Source organism: Ranitomeya variabilis, chromosome 1, assembly GCF_051348905.1.
Source record: "Ranitomeya variabilis isolate aRanVar5 chromosome 1, aRanVar5.hap1, whole genome shotgun sequence".
NCBI classification, from domain to species: Eukaryota; Metazoa; Chordata; class Amphibia; order Anura; family Dendrobatidae; genus Ranitomeya; species Ranitomeya variabilis.
In genome coordinates, this window is record NC_135232.1 from 102025505 (window position 1) to 102051722 (window position 26218).

Below are 26218 nucleotides of genomic sequence, written 5' to 3' on the forward strand. Positions count from 1 at the left end.
ATCATGGAGTGTGTTTTTCCTGCAGGGGAAGATGGGGCTTGGTGCTGATTTGTGAAGCAGGAGGGCGGATCCTGGCAGCTTGTCATCTCCTCCACTGCGTGTTTTGCTTTTTTTTATTTTTGGTTTGCATACATCTAAAGTTAGGGAATAAGAAGAGTGTATGAGATTTCAGAGCTCCTCCACCTGCTAGCAGCACTCAGCAAGATGAGGCTCCAACATGTGAGGCTCCTGCTGCACAAGAGGGATCACTTACTGCCAGCTAGGGGCAGGGTGCAAGAAGCCAGGAGGACTGTCAGCACAGGTCCTAACAGAGAGAGGTGGGTAACCCACATACATGTGTGCCAAGGCCTCCAGTATTACTAGGATTTATTCTGCTCACTTATATAAAGCCATCATGATGCACAGACAACACTACAGACATCATCACTGTCCCCATTGGGACTCACATCTAACTTCCCTATCAGCATGTCTATGGAGTGTGGGAGGAAACATGCAAACTCCTTGCTGATGTTGTCCTTGTTGGGATTTGAACCCTGGACCCCAGCAAGGCATGTGGATATGACACACACTCACACTCACACTCACTCTCACACTCACACTTTACATTCTTTAAGTTAGCTTAAATAGGACTGCACTCGGACGTCATCTGAGTGCGGTCCAATGTTTTCCACAGACTCATTGACTTGCATGGCCAAGTGTGATCCGAGTATTGAATCAAACTCTGACATGCTGTGATGTTTTCCCCAGACGGGTTCTATCTGAGGAAAAATAGAATAGCATGTGGACGAGGCTAACCGATTATTAAGGATGTCTGTACAAGCTCTAATACATATATATCAGAGCTGAATTAGATTTTTTTTTTTTTTTTTTTTTAGTTTGCTCCATAATTGTTAAAATAGAAACAGTGACACTCTTGTAAATAGGTTGCATCTGGTATTGCAGCTTAGTCCTATTCACCTTTCTAGTTTCTTGACCCCTTTACAGTCATTTAAGATAAAGCAGAATGTTTTGTCTTCTATATGCTCTAAGGCTATGTTCACACGCTGGGGGTCCGCAGCAGTTTCCCATGTGTTTACAGTACAATGTAAACCTATGGGAAACGCAATCCGCAGTGCACATGCTGCGGAAAAAAACGCGTGGAAACGCAGCGGTTTACATTCCGCAGCATGTTCATTCTTTGTGCGGAATCCGCAGCGGTTTTACACATGCTCCATAATAGAAAACCGCAGGTGTAAAACCGCAGTGGAATCCGCATAAAAACCGCGGTAATTCCGCAGGAAATCCGCAGGTAAAACGCAGTGCCTTTTACCTGTGGTTTTCACAAATCCGCTGCGGAAATATCTGCAGACCTCAAAAATACCTGTGCACATACCCTAATGGTGCTAAATTCCTTGTACAATATCTGCAGGCGTATATGTGCAATGACCAATGCTGAGATCAGCATCTATGTAGAGTACAGGCCCCAGCCGGACTCTAAGAAATAGAGAGGTGGCCACACATGCTCGCGGACTGTGTATTCCTTTCTTTGGAAGCTCAGAACTAGAGTTGAGCGAATATGTTCGGAATCGGTCGCCGAATCTGAATTTGCCATATTGGTACCCTATTCGTGCCGAATTTATGTTTGATGATCGGTTCCTAACATATTGGGTAATTTCTACTCCCATTGACTCCAATGACATTCAGCTGTGTTTGGCGAATATTGCAAAACAATACTCACCGATGATCGTAATCGGAACCAAATTTTGAAAAATTTCCTCAACTCTACTCAGAACGTCTCCTATTGATATGCCCAGATGGGAAAACTCATTAAGTGGTATTCCATGCCAGTTATCATTGGGAGTACTCTGTATTTATCACTGTTCCTTCTATAATCTCCAATCATGACTGTACAGCACAGAGCTGATACTCTGCATTACATTATTTATCTTGTATTGCTTTTTTCTCTTTGATTTTATACATATATTAGCAATGTGGAAAGCAAATCTATTCTGGGAAAGAGATGGAAGGACACTGCGAACACGGTTATTATTGGTGGAGGATGCGTGGGGGTGAGCCTGGCATATCACCTTGCCAAGGCTGGCATGAAGGATGTGGTGTTACTGGAGAAATCAGAGCTCACAGCTGGATCCACCTGGCACGCAGTAAGTGTCTTCCCACCTTCCTAAAAATGTTATTGTTTATGAAAATCAAGTAGAAACGAAAATCATGGCTGACTTCTAATAAAAGTCACCACACCTGCCCATGGGTTGTGTCCGGTAAGGGATCCCGCAGACATCTGTGATCATTGGTCCGATCTCGGATCCAATTGCGCAGACTGGCCGTGTGTCTCCAAACCCTAATATTTCTAAGAGGCTGTTGCGCTTGGGGTCGGGTGACAAATGGCCAGTCCGCGCAATGTGATCTGAGATCGAACCAATGATCACAGACGTCTGCGGGACATACAGTGGGGCAAAAAAGTATTTAGTCAGTCAGCAATAGTGCAAGTTCCACCACTTAAAAAGATGAGAGGCGTCTGTAATTTACATCATAGGTAGACCTCAACTATGGGAGACAAACTGAGAAAAAAAAATCCAGAAAATCACATTGTCTGTTTTTTTTATCATTTTATTTGCATATTATGGTGGAAAATAAGTATTTGGTCAGAAACAAAATTTCATCTCAATACTTTGTAATATATCCTTTGTTGGCAATGACAGAGGTCAAACGTTTTCTGTAAGTCTTCACAAGGTTGCCACACACTGTTGTTGGTATGTTGGCCCATTCCTCCATGCAGATCTCCTCTAGAGCAGTGATGTTTTTGGCTTTTCGCTTGGCAACATGGACTTTCAACTCCCTCCAAAGGTTTTCTATAGGGTTGAGATCTGGAGACTGGCTAGGCCACTCCAGGACCTTGAAATGCTTCTTACTAAGCCACTCCTTCATTGCCCTGGCGGTGTGCTTTGGATCATTGTCATGTTGAAAGACCCAGCCACGTTTCATCTTCAATGTGGAGCGCCCCCACACCGCCGCAGGGCCGAGGGGTACCCGGAGCCGGGCCTCTGAGTCTCAGTCCTGGGGTTGTCACGGTGGCTAGACCCGGTCCGTGGCCCTGTCTGTCAGTGGGGGACGTCCAGTGCAATAAGTGATGATGATGATGATGGTGCAGTTGTGGGGTGCAAGTCGCGGTAAATAACGAAGACACCAGGTTGCAGTCTCTTTACCTCTTTACTGAAGGTTTTGGAGACCTCAGTCCAGAGCGCTGTTAACTGGGTTGTCAGAGACCGGCCGGTCCAAAGGCACATCAGGAGTTCTCTTTACAGGTGGGAATCAGTGTCTACCTTCTAGCGCTGGATGTTGTAGTTCTTCCCTGCTGAGCTCCCGGGATAGTCCTCACAACTGTTTCTGTCTGTCTCTGATGTTCGTTCTCTCCGTCCCCCAGATGATATGGTAGGACGCACCCGTATGACGGGGTAGGCCTGGAGTTCTTCCGGGACCCTAGAGTCTCCCCTCTCCCACAGCTGCCTCCGTTGTCTGCTTAGGTGTTAAGTGAGACAGCCAACCTGTAATTAGCTGTCCGGCCGTGGTTTGCAGTGTACTTAAAGTCTCTTACTTGCTCGGCGTTCCGGCCACCGACTGTTTGCGCTTCAGAAGGATGTTGCCTCGGTCTAACAGCACGACTCCTTCTGGTCCCAATCCTTCTTTACTGTATTCCCATTGTGCACTGGTTAGTTCTGCTCTGAGGAGTCTGCCAGGATCCCATCCCTGACAGGTCCTCTCACTAGCTCTTCCCAGCTACTTCTTCCTGTCTTCCTGTCCAACCCCCAGTTTTACCAAAGTGTGAGGAGTGGCCTAGTAGATAGAACCACCCCCCCTGGTGGCCGGAGTGTGAAGTGTGGTGTGAGTGTACCTGGTCAGAGAAACTCCTTAGTGCAATCAGACGTACCATAGCTCCCCATAGTGGCGGAGCCACAGTACTGCAACGACCAGGACTCTGGGGCGCTGCACTCCCCCCCGGTTAAATCCAGTACTCCGGGACTGGGAAAACAAGAACAACAATACATGTTAACAGGAAACACATAACATTTTGAAATGGCATAAACAATTAAACATAACAGAGCTTCCCTTTATGGGAGGTGAGAATTCTTGAACGTTGCGAAAGTTAGGTCATGCACAGTTTATGACTCTCAGTTCAGTGGTTAAAACGGCGGGGACCCCGGATAAACAAAGGGGCCCCCTTTTTGAAAGTTTTTGAGCAATTCACCGTCCATTACCCTATTGTCCATTTTTAAAACCTGTAACAAAAGATATATACAAGAAAGACATTTTCAACTAAAGAGCAGCCCTTATTAATACCTCCAAGTTTTGTAGTGGAGGGGAGTTTGATTTTGAGTGCTGCGTGTGGACCTTCGCAGCGCAGGGGTTGCTATTGGCCTAACAGGGCCCGCTATGCTTGCTACCACTGGTGTAGTGCACTGTCTTCTAGCTACACTTCTAGTGAGTCTGGGTAGCACTGGCAGGTTGGGGCTCTCAGAGCTGCTGCTATCAACAGTGGGTACAGCAGATTCACTGATAGCAGAGGGAGGATTTGCCGGTTCAACGGTTGGCATGGCTTCATCAGGTAAGGCCTGTTGAGGTAGCGGGGCCGGATGATCTGGTATCACCATTGTTTCTGGTGGGTCCGGCTGTTGAAACATTAGAACAGGCACCACGATGGCTTGGTTTATCTGAGTCCAGGACTGGGGAAAGTCACCAAGGACGGTGTGGAACATCTTCTCCTTTTCTACCGGCGGGGAGATTTCTGGGGCCGTGCCCCTCTTTCAACTTATCGGGGCAGACCTTAAGGTGATCCCTGGATACCGCTGCCGAGGTCTCCCCTCTGTCTTTGCTGATGAGACAGACTTTTGTGTCGTCGAAGTCGGATGGCAGGATGGTGTACGGTTCCGCTTCCCATTGGTCATCAAGCTTGTGTAATCTCCTCTTTCGTTTAAGTACTTGCTCGCCAGGTGACAGGGGAATCGCAGGAGCGTGTTGGTTGTAGTCTCTTTCCTGTTTCTGCCTAGCCTGGGCGAGACTTCTTTCTACACACTCCTGTACTTCGCGGTACCTTCGCTGCCTTTCTGCATCCCAATCTGCATCCGGCGAAGTATCTTCGGGTACTAGGACCCCCATGTCCAGATCAACGGGTAACCGACTAGATCTTCCTCGCATCAGGTACGCTGGAGTACAGTTGGTGGAACTTACTGGGATGTGATTGTACATATCCACCAGGTCAGGCAACTTTGTCGGCCACAGGTTCCGTTCCTCCACGGGTAAGGTCTTCAATAAATCAATTACCACTTGGTTCATATTCTCGCACATCCCGTTGGTTTGAGGATGGTACGGTGTGGTTCTGATCTTCTTACACCCGTACAGTTGGCAGAATTCTTGGAACACTTCCGCTTCGAATGCAGGTCCTTGATCGGTCAGTACTTTCTCTGGGTAGCCATGGGGCCTACAAAAGTGTTGCTGGAAGGCCCTGGCGGCAGTCCTGGCCGTTAGATCCTTGACAGGCACAACCACCAAAAACCTGGAGTAGTGGTCCACGATGGTAAGGGCGTAGATATAGCCCGACCGGCTAGGTGTCAGCTTCACATGATCCAGCGCGACCAGTTCGAGCGGCCGTTTGGTGATGATAGGCCGCAGGGGAGCCCGTTGACTGTCACGGTCTTTCCTGCGCAGACTACAGGGACCACACTCCCGACACCACTTCTCAATGGTTCTCTTCATGCCAATCCAATAGAACCTCCCTCGGAGCAGCTTCTCTAGCTTCCTCCATCCGAAGTGTCCGGCTCCATCATGGTAGGCTCCCAGAACCATGGGCGCATCTCGCCTTGGCACCACTATCTGCCACACCAATTCATGAGTACGTGGGTCGATGCTCCTCCTGCACAGCTTGCCATCATGGATAAACAGTTTGCTTCTCCCCTTCCACAGCTGTTGGGTTTCTTGTGGATCATCTGGGCCAGGGTGCAACCCAGCCTGCGTCAAGAGCTCCTTCACCTGACGGACCGCGGGGTCACTATCCTGGGTTTCTGCCCATCCGTGGTGGGGCAGGGGATTGAGCGTGGCATCCGGTTGGTTCTTGTGCCTATTCTTCACCTGATGAGAATTTTGGGTGGCTTTGGGGTGATGGAATGCAGGCAGCTCCACCTCTTCAAGTGCCTCCGGGTCTTCTCCCGCTTCTGGCAAATTGGGCATTCGGGACAAGGCATCGGCATTGGCATTCTTGTGTCCTGCCCGGTACTTGATGGTGAAATTGTAGTTGGATAGCCGGGCCATCCACCGCTGCTCCAAGGCCCCGAGTTTGGCAGTATCCAGATGCGTTAGCGGATTGTTGTCCGTGAAGACGGTGAATTTCGCGGAGGCCAGGTAGTGTTTGAACCTCTCTGTCACTGCCCAGACAATGGCAAGGAATTCCAGCTTAAAGGAACTGTAGTTGTCAGGGTTCCTTTCCGTGGGACGGAGTTTCCGGCTGGCGTAAGCGATCACCCTCTCTTTGCCTTTCTGGACCTGGGACAGCACGGCTCCTAATCCCACATTGCTGGCATCTGTGTACAGCACAAACGGTTGGTCGTATTCGGGGTAAGCCAGTACCTCTTCTCCCATCAGTGCCGACTTCAAACAGGTGAAGGATTCCTCCAGCTCTTCGTTCCAATCAAAGGGGGTGTTCCTCCCCTTGGTCTTCTTTGGTTGGCCCACCAACAGGTTTTGCAAGGGTGCGGCCTTCTTGGTGAAGTCCTTAATGAACCTCCGGTAATAGCCTACCAGCCCGAGGAACTGCCGGACTTTGTGGAGGTCACTGGGCTTTGGCCAGTCCTTAATCACTGTGACCTTGTCGGGGTCTGGGGCCACTCCTTCAGCGCTCACCACATGGCCCAGGTACTGCACTTTCGGTTTCAGCAGATGACACTTGGACGGTTTCACCTTTAAGCCAAAGTTGGATAGGGCTTCAAACACCTCGGCCAGGTGCTTCAGGTGGTCTTCGTAGGTCTTAGAGAAGACAATGACATCATCCAAATATAGCAGCACGGTTTCAAAGTTCAGGTGTCCCAAGCAGCATTCCATCATCCTCTGGAACGTTCCGGGAGCATTGCACAATCCGAAGGGCATGTAGTTGAACTCAGAGACCCATTGGCGTCGTGAAGGCCGTCTTCTCTTTGTCTGCCTCCGCTACAGGAACCTGCCAGTACCCACTGGTGAGATCTAAGGTAGAGAAGTAGTTATCAGATTTTAAGGCAGCCAGAGACTCCTCTATCCTGGGCAGTGGGTATGCGTCCTTATGTGTAATGCGATTCAACTGCCTGTAATCAACACACATCCTCATTGTACCATCCTTCTTTTTAACAAGGACTAACGGAGCTGCCCAGGGGCTACAGCTGTCTCTCACCACCCCAGCCTCCTTCATTTCCCGCAACATGTCCTTGGCACACTGGTAATGAGCTGGGGGTACAGGGCGGTATCTCTCTTTTATGGGTCGGTGATCTCCCGTGGGGATGTGATGTTGGATCCCTTTCACCTGCCCAAAATCTGAGGGGTGTTTGCTGAATACCTGCTCGTACTCGTGTACCACCCTGTAGGCCCCCTGTTTTTGATGGGATGGGGTAGAGTCAGTGCCCACATGCAATTCCCGACACCAGTCTTTTGAGGGTTCTGCAGAACCTTTGTTCTCCGCCAAGTTTGACGGGACCAAGGGTTCAGGTGTCTGTATCACATTATTATTGACAGTGAACAGTTTGGCGAGCGTGGTATACTTGGTGAGGTGAACCTCTTCCTCCCCACAGTTGAGGACACGTACGGGCACTCTCCCCTGGCGGACGTCGACCACCCCCCGGGCTGTCAGAACGGTAGGCCTATTGTCTGAATATACGGGTTCCACCAAGGCCTGATAGTCCTTACCCCTGAGGCCTATAGCTGCCCGACACCATATTAACATCTCACTCCTGGGGGGTATCGCGATGGGGTTTGAATCACTCACAGTGACACGACCAATCTCACCACCAGTCAGCTCTACCTGCTGTCTCTGCATCAGAGCTCTGATTTCCTTCTGCAGGGCACGTTGCTCACTGTGGCCAGCAGTTTCTGCCACGTGTTGCAACAAAACAATAACTTCTGCAAGACCATTTTCTATAACATTAGTACCAAGAGTCATCATGGGATTACATTCTCGACGATCAATATCAACAATCACAATCCCTTGGGCTTTCAATTCCACCCGCCCCACCTTGATGGTGACCTCCTTATACCCCACTTGTGGCAACGGCTGACCATTACTGGCGATTATGGTGAAATCATCGTCAGGGCCACGGGTAATATCAGTGTCCTCCCAATACCGTTTGTAAAGCACGTAAGGTATAGTCGTCACCTGAGAACCAGTGTCCAGCAAAGCGTTCAAGGGGATCCCATCAACCACTACAGGGAGAACTGGCCGTCCTCCAATGTACTTGGTTCTCCAATGCTGCGGGCCGGATCGTCCTACTCCTGGGGGTTGGCCCTTTGCCCCAGGGGTTGCTCGTTTAAAGGACAGTACCTTGCAAGGTGGCCCACCTGGTGACAGCGGCGGCAGATGGGTCGTCCATCCTGATGGAAGCGATCGTCGGGCCGGCTTCTGGTCGGCGGGGTCCTCCTCTGTCGCATCCAAGGGACATCCTCCGGGCTGGAAGCCAACTGGATCTTCTCTTTGGGGGCCTCCTGTAGGGACTGCACCGTCCGGGCCAGGGCCGCAACGCTCTTGGTTAGCTCTTGCATCTGGAGACGGAGTCCTGCAGGGGAGTCGTCCTCGAAGCTCTGGGCGTCGGCCTCCGCGGCAACTGGGGTGTCCGATGCCACCTCCTGGTGGTATGTGAGAGCGGGGCGCCTGGGTGGTATTGTGCGGCTGGACTGGCACTCCTGCAATGCCTGGATAGCTTTATCTTTGAATTGCGCAAAAGTCAAATCTGGATTTTGCATGGCCAGGAAGTGCAATTGGCCTCGCTGGTGACTGCACAGGAGCCCCTCAATGAACCGCTCCTTCAGAAGTTTATCCTCATCCTGCATGCTGCCGGGGTCACTCTGCTTAATGGCCCGCATTGCCTCCTGGAGATTAAGGGCATAGTCCCGTAAGCTATCCTGCGGTCTCTGTTTGCATCCATAGAAAGTCAGTTTGATTTCTGTAGCAGTGCGAGTATCGAAGGTAGCTTTAAGCTTTGCAAAAATCTGTTGCGCAGTTCCCTTATCCTCGGCGGGCCAGGACTTCAATTCTCTCAGAGCCGCCCCAAAGAGTTGACCGGTTATCATATGAACCTTCTGAGGCTCTGTCAGGGGATAGAACTCGAGCAGGCTGCAGAGCCCTTCCTTAAAGTCAGTGAATGTATGCGACTCCCCAGAGTATCGCGGGAGCCAGGCCGCTCCGGGTAGGTACGGCATAGAGAAGGGCATTATGGCTTTTGTATTAGCGGCAGCGTCCGACTGGCTGGGGGGAACAGCGGGTTCTGCGGCTACCGGTGGTGGTATTAGGGCCGCGGCTTCGTCCGCTGCGGGGACCGGAGCTGCCCCTGCGTCTGCGGCTGCGGCCGCCACCTCCTCTCCTCTCGGCTCGGACATGATGGTCCCTTCCTCCCACTAACCTGCTGGAGGTCGGAGTTCCTCTTCCGGGATTGGCGCCTTACCGCGCTTTCCGTTCCGCGCTTCTTTTGGCTGGTCCCGCCCGCGTAGCTAGGGCTCCTCCCTCCGTGCGCGGCAATGGCGAATTTTGGCGGTAAATGGCACAGCACACAGTCTTTTCAATAAAGTACAGTCCAAGCACAATAAATCACAGTTCCAAGGCACACATGACCTGATTCTTCAGGCTTAAGTAGATCCTGTTCGTGACGCCAAGTTTGGAGCGCCCCCACACCGCCGCAGGGCCGAGGGGTACCCGGAGCCGGGCCTCTGAGTCTCAGTCCTGGGGTTGTCACGGTGGCTAGACCCGGTCCGTGGCCCTGTCTGTCAGTGGGGGACATCCAGTGCAATAAGTGATGATGATGGTGCAGTTGTGGGGTGCAAGTCGCGGTAAATAACGAAGACACCAGGTTGCAGTCTCTTTACCTCTTTACTGAAGGTTTTGGAGACCTCAGTCCAGAGCGCTGTTAACTGGGTTGTCAGAGACCGGCCGGTCCAAAGGCACATCAGGAGTTCTCTTCACAGGTGGGAATCAGTGTCTACCTTCTAGCGCTGGATGTTGTAGTTCTTCCCTGCTGAGCTCCCGGGATAGTCCTCACAACTGTTTCTGTCTGTCTGTCTCTGATGTTCGTTCTCTCCGTCCCCCAGATGATATGGTAGGACGCACCCGTATGACGGGGTAGGCCTGGAGTTCTTCCGGGACCCTAGAGTCGCCCCTCTCCCACAGCTGCCTCCGTTGTCTGCTTAGGTGTTAAGTGAGACAGCCAACCTGTAATTAGCTGTCCGGCCGTGGTTTGCAGTGTACTTAAAGTCTCTTACTTGCTCGGCGTTCCGGCCACCGACTGTTTGCGCTTCAGAAGGATGTTGCCTCGGTCTAACAGCACGACTCCTTCTGGTCCCAATCCTTCTTTACTGTATTCCCGTTGTGCACTGGTTAGTTCTGCTCTGAGGAGTCTGCCAGGATCCCATCCCTGACAGGTCCTCTCACTAGCTCTTCCCAGCTACTTCTTCCTGTCTTCCTGTCCAACCCCCAGTTTTACCAAAGTGTGAGGAGTGGCCTAGTAGATAGAACCACCCCCCCTGGTGGCCGGAGTGTGAAGTGTGGTGTGAGTGTACCTGGTCAGAGAAACTCCTTAGTGCAATCAGACGTACCATAGCTCCCCATAGTGGCGGAGCCACAGTACTGCAACGACCAGGACTCTGGGGCGCTGCAAATGCCCTTGCTGATGGAAGGAGGTTTGCACTCAAAATCTCACGATACATGGCCCCATTCATTCTTTGATGTACCCGGATCAGTCGTCCTGGCCCCTTTGCAGAGAAACAGCCCCAAAGCATGATGTTTCCACCACCATGCTTTACAGTAGGTATGGGGTTTGATGGATGCAACTCAGTATTCTTTTTCCTCCAAACACGACAAGTTGTGTTTCTACCAAACAGTTCCAGTTTGGTTTCATCAGACCATAGGACATTCTCCCAAAACTCCTCTGGATCATCCAAATGCTCTCTAGCAAACTTCAGACGGGCCCGGACATGTACTTTCTTAAGCAGTGGGACACTTCTGGCACTGCAGGATCTGAGTCCATGGTGGCGTAGTGTGTTACTTATGGTAGGCCTTGTTACATTGGTCCCAGCTCTCTGCAGTTCATTCACTAGGTCCCCCCGCGTGGTTCTGGGATTTTTGCTCACCGTTCTTGTGATCATTCTGACCCCACGGGGTGGGATTTTGCGTGGAGCCCCAGATCGAGGGAGATTATCAGTGGTCTTGTATGTCTTCCATTTTCTAATTATTGCTCCCACTGTTGATTTCTTGACTCCAAGCTGGTTGGCTATTGCAGATTCAGTCTTCCCAGCCTGGTGCAGGGCTACAATTTTGTTTCTGGTGTCCTTTGACAGCTCTTTGGTCTTCACCATAGTGGAGTTTGGAGTCAGACTGTTTGAGGGTGTGCACAGGTGTCTTTTTATACTGATAACAAGCTTAAACAGGTGCCATTACTACAGGTAATGAGTGGAGGAAAGAGGAGACTCTTAAAGAAGAAGTTACAGGTCTGTTAGAGCCAGAAATCTTGATTGTTTGTTTCTGACCAAATACTTATTTTCCACCATAATATGCAAATAAAATGATAAAAAAACAGACAATGTGATTTTCTGGATTTTTTTTTCTCAGTTTGTCTCCCATAGTTGAGGTCTACCTATGATGTAAATTACAGACGCCTCTCATCTTTTTAAGTGGTGGAACTTGCACTATTGCTGACTGACTAAATACAGTGGGGCAAAAAAGTATGTGACACTGTTTCTGGAAGCAAGTAGCCTTTTTTTATAAACCTGTAAATATTTTTTTTTTTTTGTTAATTGGACAATATGCAATTTTGGCATTAGTGTTCATTTACATGTAACAAACTGGAAAAAAATTTGCACTTCATCTAAGGCCGGTTTCACACGTCAGTGGCTCCGGTACGTGAGGTGACAGTTTCCTCACGTCCTGGAGACACTGACACACGTAGACCCATTAAAATCAATGTGTCTCTGCACGTCAGCATGTTTTCATGGACCGTGTGTCCGTTTGGAAAACACGGAGACATGTCAGTGTTCGTGGGAGCGCACGGATTACACGGACCCATTAAAGTCAATGGGTCCGTGTAAAACACGTACCGCACACGGATGTTTTCCGTGTGCAGTCCGTGTGCCGTGCTGGAGACAGCGCTTACAGTAAGCGCTGTCCCCCCAGCATGGTGCTGAAGCCGCCATTCATCCATTCTCTCCAGCGGATGAGAAATCCTTTATTTTAAACACAAAAAAAACCAAAAAACTTTAGGGCATCCTCCCCGCTCCCACCCCCTGTGCACCCGTCCGCCGGGTCACGTGGTGCCGCCCATTACAGTGATGAATATGCGGCTCCACCCCTATGGGAGGTGGAGCCGCATATTCATCAACTGTAATGAGCGACCGCTGGAGAGAACGGATGAATGGCGGCATCAGCACCATGCTGGGGGGACAGCGCTTACTGTCTTTCCTGCACGGTCCGTGTGGTACCCAGGCGGCACACGGCTGCCGCACGTGTGCCACACGGCCTACGTGAGCTCACAGACACACGGACACGGATAACTCCAGTACCGATTTTTCCGGTACCGGAATTATCTGGACGTGTGAGACTGGCCTAATATGTATTCCTCTGATTAAGCCAATTAAGAATCCGTTGGATGTAACCAAAAGAAACACACTAATTTATCTGAGCTGTTGATTTTCAGGCTGGGCTAACAGCATATTTTCATCCTGGGATTAACCTAAAGAAAATCCATTATTACAGTATCAAACTGTATGAAGACTTAGAAGAAGAGACTGGACAGGTATGTGCAACATTGACATAATAATCATTTCCTTCAGATAATTCATATTGGCCTGAGAACCCAATCTGCTGTGAGTTTTTTCTATAGAACTCATTACTAGAGGTGAGCAAACATCGTCGGCTCCTTTCTTATTTGGCAAGCTACATTGCTTACCGAAGAAGCTACAGCGGGAACCCGGATACCTGGAGCGCTCCTGATAATCAGGTGTCCAACTGCATGTGTCGCGGCTGTGTGACAGTCACAACACACAGGCTCTCCATACATGTGTTGTGACTGTATATATAGCCACACACATATACATGTATATCTAATATATAATTGCCTAGAATACTACTTCCTGCAATTTGTGCCAACTTCCGTGGCTTTGTCCGGAGCTAATGTCCGGAGCTAATGTCCGGAGCTAATGTCCGGAGATAAGTGACGTCACCAGTGTCCTACACCCAGGCAGTGCACAGGGGCCCCAGGCAGCATATGGGGCCCCAGGCAGAGCACAGTGGCCCCAGGCAGAGCACAGGGGCCCCAGGCAGCATATGGGGCCCCAGACAGAGCACAGTGGTCCCAGGCAGAGCACAGGGGCCCCAGGCAGCCTATGGGGCCCCAGGCAGAGCACAGTGGCCTCAGGCAGAGCACAGGGGCCCCAGGCAGAATATGGGGCCCCAGGCAGAGCACAGGGGCCCCAGGCAGCATATGGGGCCCCAGGCAGAGCACAGTGGCCCCAGGCAGAGCACAGGGTCCCCAGGCAGAGCACGGGGCCCCAGGCAGAGCACAGGGGCCCCAGGCAGAGCACAGGGGCCCCAGGCAGCATATGGGGCCCCAGGCAGAGCACAGGGGCCCCAGGCAGAGCACAGGGGCCCCAGGCAGCATATGGGGCCCCAGGCAGAGCACAGGGGCCCCAGGCAGAGCACAGGGGCCCCAGGCAGAACATGGGGCCCCAGGCAGAGCACAGGGGCCCCAGGCAGAGCACAGGGGCCCCAGGCAGCATATGGGGCCCCAGGCAGAGCACAGGGGCCCCAGGCAGCATATGGGGCCCCAGGCAGAGCACAGTGGCCCCAGGCAGCATATGGGGCCCCAGGCAGAGCACAGGGGCCCCAGGCAGCATATGGGGCCCCAGGCAGAGCACAGTGGCCCCAGGCAGCATATGGGGCCCCAGGCAGAGCACAGTGGCCCCAGGCAGAGCACAGGGGCCCCAGGCAGCATATGGGGCCCCAGGCAGAGCACAGGGGCCCCAGGCAGAGCACAGGGGCCCCAGGCAGAGCACAGGGGCCCCAGGCAGAACATGGGGCCCCAGGAAGAACATGGGCCCCAGGCAGAGCACAGGGGCCCCAGGCAGAACATGGGGCCCCAGGCAGAGCACAGGGGCCCCAGGCAGAGCACAGGGGCCCCAGGCAGCATATGGGGCCCCAGGCAGAGCACAGGGGCCCCAGGCAGCATATGGGGCCCCAGGCAGAGCACAGTGGCCCCAGGCAGAGCACAGGGGCCCCAGGCAGCATATGGGGCCCCAGGCAGAGCACAGTGGTCCCAGGCAGAGCACAGGGGCCCCAGGCAGCCTATGGGGCCCCAGGCAGAGCACAGTGGCCCCAGGCAGAGCACAGTGGCCCCAGGCAGAACATGGGGCCCCAGGCAGAGCACAGGGGCCCCAGGCAGAGCACAGGGGCCCCAGGCAGCATATGGGGCCCCAGGCAGAGCACAGTGGTCCCAGGTAGAGCACAGGGGCCCCAGGCAGCCTATGGGGCCCCAGGCAGAGCACAGGGGCACCAGGCAGCATATGGGGCCCCAGGCAGAGCACAGGGGCCCCAGGCAGCATATGGGGCCCCAGGCAGAGCACAGTGGCCCCAGGCAGAGCACAGGGGCCCCAGGCAGAACATGGGGCCCCAGGCAGAGCACAGGGGCCCCAGGCAGAGCACAGGGGCCCCAGGCAGCATATGGGGCCCCAGGCAGAGCACAGGGGCCCCAGGCAGCATATGGGGCCCCAGGCAGAGCACAGCGATATTTTGGACCACTGTGCGGTGTTTCAGACCCCCTGTGTGATGTCTGGGGCCCTGTTCTTAAGTATATTAAAGATTAAAGTAACGTATATTAAAGTATATTATAGATCAAATTTGACACGTTTATGAGCACCATTGAGTGATATACTCAAGAATGACATAATTTTTCAACATTTTATGGTTTCAAACTGTAAACACTCAAGAGTTTTTTTTACTTCAACCAGAAAACCTTAACGGTTCATAAAAAACTTGACTGTTCAGGATATGATAAAAGTCATAGTATTCTGAATCTTTAACTTATAAAGATACCTTTACATGGGGTGATTATTGGTTCCAGAGAGGCTTTCGGACGATAATCGTACACATGGCTGGTGACAGGACAATACAATATAAACGTTCAAAGGTAAACACTGATAACATTAAAATCTAATATATAATTGCCTAGAATACTACTTCCGGCAATTTGTGCCAACTTCCGTGGCTTTGTCCGGAGATAATGTCCGGAGATAAGTGACGTCACCAGCGTCCTACACCCGCTCAGGGTGGACAAAGATATATGCCTTCGTGGTGCGCGGCACTTTTCTGATTGGTTGCCGCCTGCCGCGAGCGACCAATCAGAAATGTGCCGTACTGTCAAGAATTGTCAAGAGCTGGTGAGTGCAGCCATTTTTTGTTCTTTCTTACTATTATTTATTAATTGTATTATTCTTACATTTGAATAAATAAAGTATATATGGATTCTAGACTCCCGATTCTTTAGAATCGGGCTGCCATCTAGTATTACATAGTCTCCTTTATTATGTATATTGCTGTCCCTTATTATACAGTGCCCTCTCTTGCTATGTACAGTGCTGTCCGTTACATATTGAATTTTATAGAGCCCTGTTTTTTATTACATGCCGTCCTGTCTTCTTGGCTGTATAATGCAATGATGGCTGATGGAGCATGGGAAGGCTTCTTTTCTAAAGGAGGAGCTGATGGACTGGTAGTCTGTCACCAGCTCCTCCATCAGTAGTCATTTTATATCTTAAGGTACCTTCACATTAAGCGACGCTGCAGCGATAGCAACAACGATGCCGATCGTTGCAGCGTCGCTGTTTGATCGCTGGAGAGCTGTCACACAGACAGCTCTCCAGCGACCAACGATGCCGAGGTCCCCGGGTAACCAGGGTAAACATCGGGTTACTAAGCGCAGGGCCGCGCTTAGTAACCCGATGTTTACCCTGGTTACCAGTGTAAAACATCGTTGTTTTTGGTGTCAAACACGACGATACACGCCGGTCTGACGACCAAATAAAGTTCTGAACTTTGTTCAACGACCAGCGATATCACAGCAGGATCCTGATCGCTGCTGCGTGTCAAACTAAACGATATCGCTAGCCAGGACGCTGCAACGTCACGGATCGCTAGCAATATCGTTTAGTGTGAAGGTACCTTAACAAGAGAGGGGACTATGTAATAAAAGAGGGTGCTGTGAATAACAAAAATAACAAGAATACATTATGTAAGAGACAGCACTGTACATAACAGCAGAGGAAGCTATTTACTAAGGGAGGGCATATATAACTAGAGAGGATCTTATGTAATAAGGGACGGTGTTATACATAACAAAAGAGGAAACTATGTAACTAAGGATGATGTTATACATAATAAGTGAGTACACTAAGGGACTGTACACTTTATAGTAAGGGACTGTGTTAGACATAATAACGTCTTCCTCCACTTCCCCCTGTTCCTAAATCCATTATAAATCCCCCTTCCTCCCATCCCAATTCCCCCACACCCCTCATTGTCCTCCTCCCCCCGCATCCCATTATTGCCCTCTCTCCCACCCCCATGATTGCCCTCTTCACCACCTCCATCATTGCTTTCTCCCCATCACCCCATTATTGCCCATTTCACCACCTCCATCATTACCTCCTCCCCACCACCCTCTTCATTGTCCTTTCCACTGCCACCATCACTGCCTTCTCCCTCACCACCCCATCATTACCCATTCCACCACCTCCATCATTTCCTCCTCCCCACCACCCCTATCATTGTCCTTTCCACCTCCCATTATCATTGTATTCTCCCCCACCACTCCCATCATTACCCATTCCACCACCTCCATCATTTCCTCTATTCCACCACCTCCATCATTGCCTCGTCCCCACCACCCCATTGTCTTCTTCCCCATCATTGCCCTTTCTACCACCACCATCATTGTCTTTATTGCCCATTCACCACCTCCATCATTTCCTCCGCCCCATCATTGCTTTCTCCCCCATCACCCCATCAACCTCTTCTCCAGCACCATTCACCTCTCTACACACACACACACACACACACACACACACACACACACACACACACACACACACACACACACACACACACACTGCACCATTCACCTCTCTGCGCACACACACAGCACCATTCACCTCTCTGCGCACACACAGCACCATTCACCTCTCTGCGCACACACAGCACCATTCACCTCTCTGCGCACACACACACGCAGCACCATTCACCTCTCTGCACACACACACAGCACCATTCACCTCTCTGCACACACACACAGCACCATTCACCTCTCTGCACACACACACACACACACACACACACACACACACACACACACACACACACACACCACCATTCACCTCTCTCTACACACAGCACCATTCACCTCTCTGCACACACACAGCACCATTCACCTCTCTGCGCGCACACACAGCACCATTCACCTCTCTGCGCGCACACACACAGCACCATTCACCTCTCTGCACACACACACACACACACACACACACACACACACACACACACACACACAGCAGCATTCACCTCTCTGCACACACACAGCACCATTCACCTCTCTGCATACACACACACACACACACACACACACACACACACACACACACACACACAGCACCATTCACCTCTCTGCATACACACACAGCACCATTCACCTCTCTGCGCACACACACACAGCACCATTCACCTCTCTGCGCGCGCACACACACACACACACACACACACACACACACACAGCACCATTCACCTCTTTTCACACACACACACACAGACACGCACACACAGCACCATTCACCTCTCTGCACACGCGCGCGCGCGCACACACACACACACACACACACACACACACACACACACACACACACACACACACACACACACACACAGCACCATTCACCTCTCTGTATACACACACACGGCACCATTCACCTCTCTGCATACACACACAGCACCATTCACCTCTCTGCACACACACACGGCACCATTCACCTCTCTGCACACACGCACACACACACAGCACCATTCACCTCTCTGCACACATACACAGCACCATTCACCTCTCTGCACACATACACAGCACCATTCACCTCTCTGCATACACACACACACCTCACTTCTGCGCACGATACCCTGAAGCTGCACCATCGCCAGCAGCTTCCTGTCTCGCACAGCCCGCGCCGCTGATAATGATGTCATTCAGCTGCTGCTGTGTGAGACAGGAAGCACGGGCAGGACGGCTCCATTCCCTGCATCTCCGCTCCGCCGCCATTTTCTCTTGCAGGCAGTGGAGCTGAGGGGATTGCTCCCTGCCCGCCGCACACGAGGGCAATCTGGCCAGGGGCCCCTCGGAGCCGGATAAACTGGCCAGATTGCCCTCATTATTAGCTGCCCTGCAGGGGCCCCTCCGGGCCCCTGTGCAGCTGCAGCGGTTGAACCGTCGGTATGTCCGCCCATGAACCAATGGTCTACATGTAAAAATCGCAAATAAAACAGATCACATACAGGTTCCCATCCGTACGTCATGCATTTTTCATGGATCCATTACAATTATTATGATAGGAAAATGTATCTGACCTTTTATTAAATTGTTTATGTAAAAAAACGGATGTCATATGCACATACAAAGTGGACATACGGATGGCACAATGATGTACGGAATGGGCATACTGATGCAATACTTGTTTGAAAAACAGTCATACAGAACATTATACCAATACAAAAAAAGTCAAAGTGGTTGACATTTGAATGATCGGCCAAGACATTGCACGGCCGACAGCCATCATATCTCTCTGCTGTACTTTCGCCATAGATTTATTTTGGCAAAAAACTCTGCTGTACTCGGACACTTGTACCGCAGATCTATTCAAGCTTTGGGACTTAAACACAACATAAATTATCTAGATTAATTACCTGAATAAACACAGCTGGGTCCCCAAAGACAACCCACAGGTAAAACCTACACAAAGCAAAAAGAAAACAAGGTCAATACATCAAACAACATGTGTACAGACGCTTGTGCACACTGCTTTGGCTTGAATGCAAAAGCAAACAAACACAAAGATAAGGCAGCACACTGCAAGCATTAAAGGCATCAGAAAATGATCTATTGTTTAATTCAGGTTTTGGTTTTGCATTTATATTTTTTTGAAAGATTTTTGCAAATGCTATTTCTGTATTGGCATTCTGTTTACGCTGCATGATTTTCCTGAAAACAGCCTTTCCTAAGAACACTTGTTCATGCTAATCGTCCAGTATAAATTCATCCACTACATTTAGACATTGAATGTTATTTTGCATTGCATTATTGTTATATATACTATGGGCTTGTACAATTTGATCAAAATGTGATCTAAGAACTGACAATTAGTAAGTATATTAATTAAAACAGTAATGCAGGTTCCAATAATCCATATGGTCAGAGTTTATCTATGTCTTTGTGCGTGCAGTGCGCTGCTATATTTTTCGATTATTTACCTGTACCAGACTTACAGTAAGCCTGAAGTGCCAGTATGTTCATAGTGTCTGAAATATTGGTTTGCATAAATAAAAAGAACCTTACTGTGTAGCCCTGAAAACATGGAGCACGTTTTGCAGCCTTCCCGCTGTCCCTCCCTGGGTGTTCTCCTCTCACTTTCTCAGTAGTGTGATAATAACATATAGATACATATAATATGCATATGAAAACATAACACTCAGTATTTGCTTTTGTAAACTTTCCATTTAGTTTTGCCCAATTTACACTGTAAGGTGGCTGCCAGACAAATAGTGGATGGTAGATGTGTATCACAGGGGTACATGTCCTCTGTGATATAAACCTGGAGTAATGATCTAGTACAAATAGTACTAGGAAGGGTTAATCGGCCATGTTAGGGCCAGGTCTTATTGTGAGCAGCTGAAGAGTCGGTGGGACAGCTGCTCGCCATATCTCCACTCCTGGGTGTTGTTTGCATTGTAAAATGGGACCTGTTTACCACACACGGTTCTGTGTGTGGAGGTGTGCAGACCTCCTGGATTTTGTGGCTCTACTAAAGGACTAAGAAGCTGGACTCTAACGCAAGCGGGCAAACCCGCACTATTGTATGGATTTTTTACTTTGTTTCACTTTGTGCCAGATTTGAGTTTTGTATTTGAGCTGGACTTTTAAATAGAAACAGTTCCTGTGATACCTCAGATCAGGCTACTTTCAAACATCAGGTTTTTGCCGTCAGGCACAATCCGGCGAGTTGTGAAAAAAAGATCCGTGTTTTTTTTTTTGTTTTTTTTTTCTTATAGAGTTTGTATTAGCGCCGGATTGCGCCAGATGGCCACACGTTTCATCCGTTTTTTGCTGGATCCGTCCAAAATTTCTTTTCCGGCGGACGGAGAAAACGTCCATATGAACTTTTTTTTCTGTCCGGCGAAAAAATGCCCAGCGTAGGTTCCTGCGATGAACGGATGAAACGTGTGGTGTATTGACTGGATCTGGCTACCAATTCCGTTTTTTTCGCACTGAGCATGCCCCATTCCGGCATTTTCAATTCTGGAGAGTCTCTCGCTCTCTCTCATATATCTAATTAATTTTATCCCTTGGCCTTAATTAAAGGGAATCTGTTAGTGGGTTTTTGCTAGTTAATCTGAGAGTAGCATAATACAGGGCAAGTGAGCCTGATTCCAACGATGTTTCATAGTTTACTGCGTGCAGCAGTTGTGACACAATCTGAGTTTTTAGATGCGACATTAAAGGGGTTTTCGACACGAATGAAAGTTCATTTTAATCAGTATATCTTGGAATAATAATAGTAACTTCCATATTTGGATGTGTTTAAATAAAATTTCCCTGTGCTGAGATAACACTGTGTGATGGCTGTGTCTGACCGTGCAGGAACATGGTCTGATCATACCACAGCTCCTGGGCGGGGGAGGAAGCAAAAGAGTATACAGACAGGACAACAGGTTATCACAGCTGATTCTTCTTGCGAGGTAAAACATTTCTCTGCCTGTTTTTAAACAATTTTTTATCTCAAAGAAAGAATCAACTGTGATCCCGTGCTGTCCTGTCTGTATACTCTCTTTTGTATCCTCTCTTGCTCAGCAGATGTGATATGATCAGACCATGTCCCTGTACGGTCAGACACGGCCATTACACAGTACACAGCATGGGCACATTTCTAAGATTATCTCAGCACAGGAACATTTTTTTAAAACCCATCCAACTTTCTACAGCCAAAAATGTGACATTTTACTGAATTTAGTGTCTTAGCTGCTACCTCATGCTGTTTTCAGATTACATAGCAAAAACCTGCTGACAGATTCCCTTTAAGTTTACTGTAATTAATTATGAATCTTGGCAGTGGGGACATCATTACCTTTCTACATTTACAGGCCATTGGCTTCCATCAACCAGGAAGTATCAGAATTGCTTCAACTCCGACTCGTGTGGATGAACTAAAATACCAGATGACAAGGGCCCGATGGCATCCGAATCCTCAGTTTCTGATTGGACCGGAAAAAGTGCAAGAACTGTTTCCACTACTGAATATAGAAAAGGTAAATCTGTCATTTTGTATCTGTTCTAAAGGTTATATTGCATAATTCAGACTCTGGATCCGTCCTGCATGACTACAGGCCCCAAACGGGCTCTGGAATTGACCCAATGGACCATTTGTGGCAACCATGTATAGTAGAGGTGACTGGAAATGCACCTGGCCACCTCTACTAAAGTCTATAGTAATATTTTAGAAAGTTGAGCCAGCAACTTGAAAAAAAAAAAAGAGTGAAGGCTTTCAAGCTTTCTGGTAGCGGTTTGGGTACTTAACGGCACTTGGTTCTGGTGTCAAACAGTCTTGGATTTATTTATCTGTCATAAACCATTAATGGAGTTCACATGAAAGAAACATTAGTGCAGCGCCCCCACTGCCGCAGGGCCGAGGGGTACCCGGTACCGGGCCTCTGAGTCTCTGCTCTGGGGTTGTCACGGTGGCTAGGCCCGGTCCGTGACCCTGCCGAGGGGCGTACAATGAATAATAGATATGGATGGTGGTAGTGGTGGTGGTGGTGCGGTGCAGTAAATAACGAGGACACCAGGTTGCAGTCTCTTTACCTCTTTACTGAAGATCTCTGGGTCCTCAGTCCGGAATCCAGATAACCAGGCTGCGCAAGTCCGGCCGGTCCAATGGCACCTCCAGAGTTCTCTTAACAGGTGGAAATCGGTGCCTTCCTACTTGCGCTATGTGTTGCGGTCCTTCCCTGCTGTGCTTACGGAAAGTCCCCAAAACTGTTGTGTCCGTTTCTTAAGTTCCCTCACAACTCGATTAGATGATGTTCTGCTAATCCTCCGTCCCTCCCTGATGTTGCGGTTAGGATGGCACCCGTATGACAGGTAGGCTCGGAGCTCTTCCGGGACCCTAGAGTCGCCCCTCTCCACAAGTTGCCCCCCAAGACTGCATAGGTGATTTGGGTGAGACAGCCCGCCTTAGACTGACTGTCCTGCCGTTGGTTTGAAGTATTGCCTGAAGCTGAATATTGTAATACTCCCTCGGCGTTCCGGCCGCCGGTTGTGCGCCTCAGTAGGATGTTGCCTCGGTCTCACAGCACGACTCCTACTGGTATCCTCCTTCTTGCTTTGATCTCGTTTCTCACTCCGCACAATCTATCTCGCTTCTAATCCTTCCTTGGGCACCGCCGCTATGCTGAGCAGGCACGGTCCCGTTACATTCCTTCTTGTAGCCAGGCCTCTGTCAGGATCCCACCCCTGACAGGGACCCTACCGAATCTTCTCCCACAACACCCCCTGCCACAAGGTGTTGCCTGGTTCCAACCCAGTCAGCTTTCTGAACTAACTTCTGCCTGACCCCCAGTTTACCCACAATGGTGGGGAGTGGCCTAATGAATAGAACCCTTAGCTCCCCCCGGAGGCCCGACTGTGAAATGTATTGGTGTCTGTGATACCTGGTCAGATGAACTCCTTCAGTGCCATCGGACGTACCATAGCTCCCCTTAGTGGCGGAGCCACAGTACTGCAACGACCAGGACTCTGGGGCGCTGCACTAGTCTTTCCTCAGCTTAAACAAATAACAACACAGGAGCAAAACAGTTCCTTCTTTGGATAGGCAAAAGCTACACAACGGTCTCACCCGTGCAGCAAACCAGGCACTGCTACTTTCTGTTTGGTCAGCAATAATGAACACGCTGCAGCTCCCACACTTTGGACACACTTGAGCCATTTCAACTGCCTTTTGTAGGACCTGTAAAGCTCAGACTGAAGGTACAGGAGTGACCTTTCCCATCCAGACTCTTTTGGTCGCTCATAAATCCCAGACCCAAAATCCCATTTAAAACATTCTCAGCAATCTACTGTGCTGGAGCCTTCAATTTCAGGACTTGCATCACCGAGGCCAGCCACCTTGGTGGCACATACCTGCCATCCAAGTCTTTTCCTCCTCCTCCTCCATTACAGAGGGTAAACCCATGGATGTCCAACTATTTCTGGCTGCATAAGAATGTTTGACAGTCAGTCAGTAATGTCATTATGTCATCATGTTACATTGGCATTTGTGGAAAATGACACCCAGCAGATCACAAGCAAGAAAATACAACTGGATTAGTGGAACCTGAAGATGAGATATGGAGACCCCCCCCCCAATATAGGTCTTAAGAACCCTACCAATATTTCAGCCCTGCTTCTCTTGAAGGGCAACCCAGCCCCTATCAGTGACGGTGGTGTAGATTACTTTTTAAGCCTCTGAAATATGAGCCAGGGCAGTGTTTGCATGGAATTGAGAAATACTTAGGGCTAGAGATGATCTTTGTAACCACTCTTGCTCAGGCTTATATATTAGCAGCCTTAATGGACAATCCGCTTTGTCAACTCAGAAGTGAGGGCATATCAAATTTGGTTTTCTAAACTGGACACTTTTAATTACTTGGTCACAAGGTAAAATGGACTGCATGCAGAAACAAAATTCACCTGCATTAAATGAGACTAGGCATCAAATTTAATGTGTCTTCTAATGTAGAATCCATGCCGATTTGATATGGAAATCTGTCTCCTCATTATGCAAACCCCCTTTATTACATTTTAAATTCATATTTAATCAAGGATTAATTTTAATTTTCTTCCACCACATTGGAAATAAAGAAATAAATTATCAATACAGGTATAAAGTAGAAACCTACCTGAGTTGAGAGCACACAGAAGGTCATGTCGGGACTTTTCTCATGTGGGAAGAACGACCTGAGCCTTATTGTGTACACAGCATCCCGTCCTTCATCTCTGCAGATTACTGAGCAGCATTAATCACGTCTACTCAGGTGGCCTTGTACTCTGCAAGAACCATTTTGTAATACTCAGTCACACTTGTATGCAGTCTCAGGGACTCATTAACAAAGTGTGCGGGTATGGTCACCAGCACTTGATTTTGTTTTATGGGACTTCATTTATACAGCTATAGATACAGACATGTTCCTTGTTCTGTGACAAATGTAATGTGCCATGGCCGGACATACCGCCGGTGCAACCGCACCGGGGCCCAGAGCGGGAGGGGGCCCCCGACGGACATACAAGGCATTGTTGTGAATGACAGCCGGCGGCAGTATTACTGCTAACAGGAGAAGCAGGGGGCCCGCTCTGCTGCACGCATGTGATATGACAGTCAAACGGGCCTCCTTCCTCACCTGTTAGCATTCATTATGCTGCTGTCCGGCCGGCTGTCACTGGTGCGGTCTGCGGTGAGGTGACGGGTGGCAGACGCTGAAACAGGAAGAGAGGAGAAATGAGGGAGGGGGAGGGCCTCTCTGGGAGTCACTGAAGCAGGCGTGCGCACTCCCAGAGCCTCAGTGATCCGCGGGACTGGGTCCTTACATTACACATGAAAATAGGGGGGGGGAGGGGAGGTATGAATGAAATGAATCACTGGTCTAGGTAGGGGAAGGGCCGGACCGCCTGGAATAAATGTATTAAAATGATTGAGCATGCACTATATAGAGGTATGCCCCCTGGGATATAAATCTACAGAGCGCCCCCTGGTACATACATGTAAGGTAATATGGAGTGCACAGTGACATTTGTGCATGGTTACCTCTCAGCCAATCACAGACTTTGCCTTACAAGCATATCTGTGATTGGCTGACGGGATGATCTGCAAGTGTCTTCTGTGCACTGGAGTCGCAGCTTGGAGCGGGAAGCTGCTGCAGAGGACGAGTGTGGACCAGCCTGACAGCATCTTTGCTGCCTTGTGGACATTTTGTAAGCATACAATACAGTATTGTTTTGAAAAATAAAGAAACAACAATTTATATATGAACCACCATGTTGGGAGTAGTGGTTACAATACTGGTCATGAGCGAGCATGTTTGGATAAGGCATTATCTAAGCATGCTCAAGTGCTAATAGAGCATCTCCAGCGTTCTCCAATAATATGTTTGAGTCCCTGGTGCTCCATGATTCGTGGCTATTTGACAGCCACAACACGTGGGGATAGCCTGTTTATTAGGCAACCACTGCATGTGTTGCAGCTGTCGAACAGCTGCGAGACATGAAGCGGTGGGGAGTCGAAAATATTATTCGAGTTCGCCGAAGACACTCAGCACACAAGCATGCTGAGATAATGCCTTATATGAGCACGTTAGCTCATCACTAATGCCCTGTGACCTAAGGAAAGAGAGAGTGACATATCCTCAAATTCTGTGCACAGTGGCCTGCTAGAGACATGCACCAGCCTGGTCTTGGTCCAGCTGCGATATCTTTCACTTAGACCATAAGCAGCACAGCTGCGGAGGAGGCAGAGAAACTAATTTCTCCATCTCCTCCACTGCTGGGGTCATCCAGATTTGCCAGATATGACATCAATTGCATGACTGCTTTGTGTTATATTCAGTTGTTAAATATGGAACTTAAATTTATTAGAGTTGATAGTTGTGTTCTAAACTGATAATAAATATTACAACCTATATGTT

At 49.5% G+C, this 26218-nt stretch overlaps 1 protein-coding gene and 1 long non-coding RNA gene across 2 annotated transcripts in view; one reads left to right on the forward strand and one right to left on the reverse strand.

Annotated features, from left to right (window-relative positions):
• Positions 1-24529, reverse strand: LOC143806436 (uncharacterized). The gene is made up of 3 exons (XR_013221459.1): positions 24440-24529; positions 19196-19241; positions 1-134 (listed from the first exon to the last, which is right to left on the reverse strand). It is a non-coding gene; the product is annotated as an uncharacterized LOC143806436 (long non-coding RNA).
• The window catches only part of DMGDH (dimethylglycine dehydrogenase), a 133482-nt gene continuing 107297 nt past the window's right edge, over positions 34-26218 (forward strand). Inside the window, exons 1-4 of the mRNA XM_077286953.1 lie at positions 34-317; positions 1967-2141; positions 12900-12998; positions 21647-21811. Coding sequence (XP_077143068.1) covers positions 205-317; positions 1967-2141; positions 12900-12998; positions 21647-21811 — 552 coding nt within the window. The 5' untranslated portion in view covers positions 34-204. The remainder of the gene's footprint in view (positions 318-1966; positions 2142-12899; positions 12999-21646; positions 21812-26218) is intronic.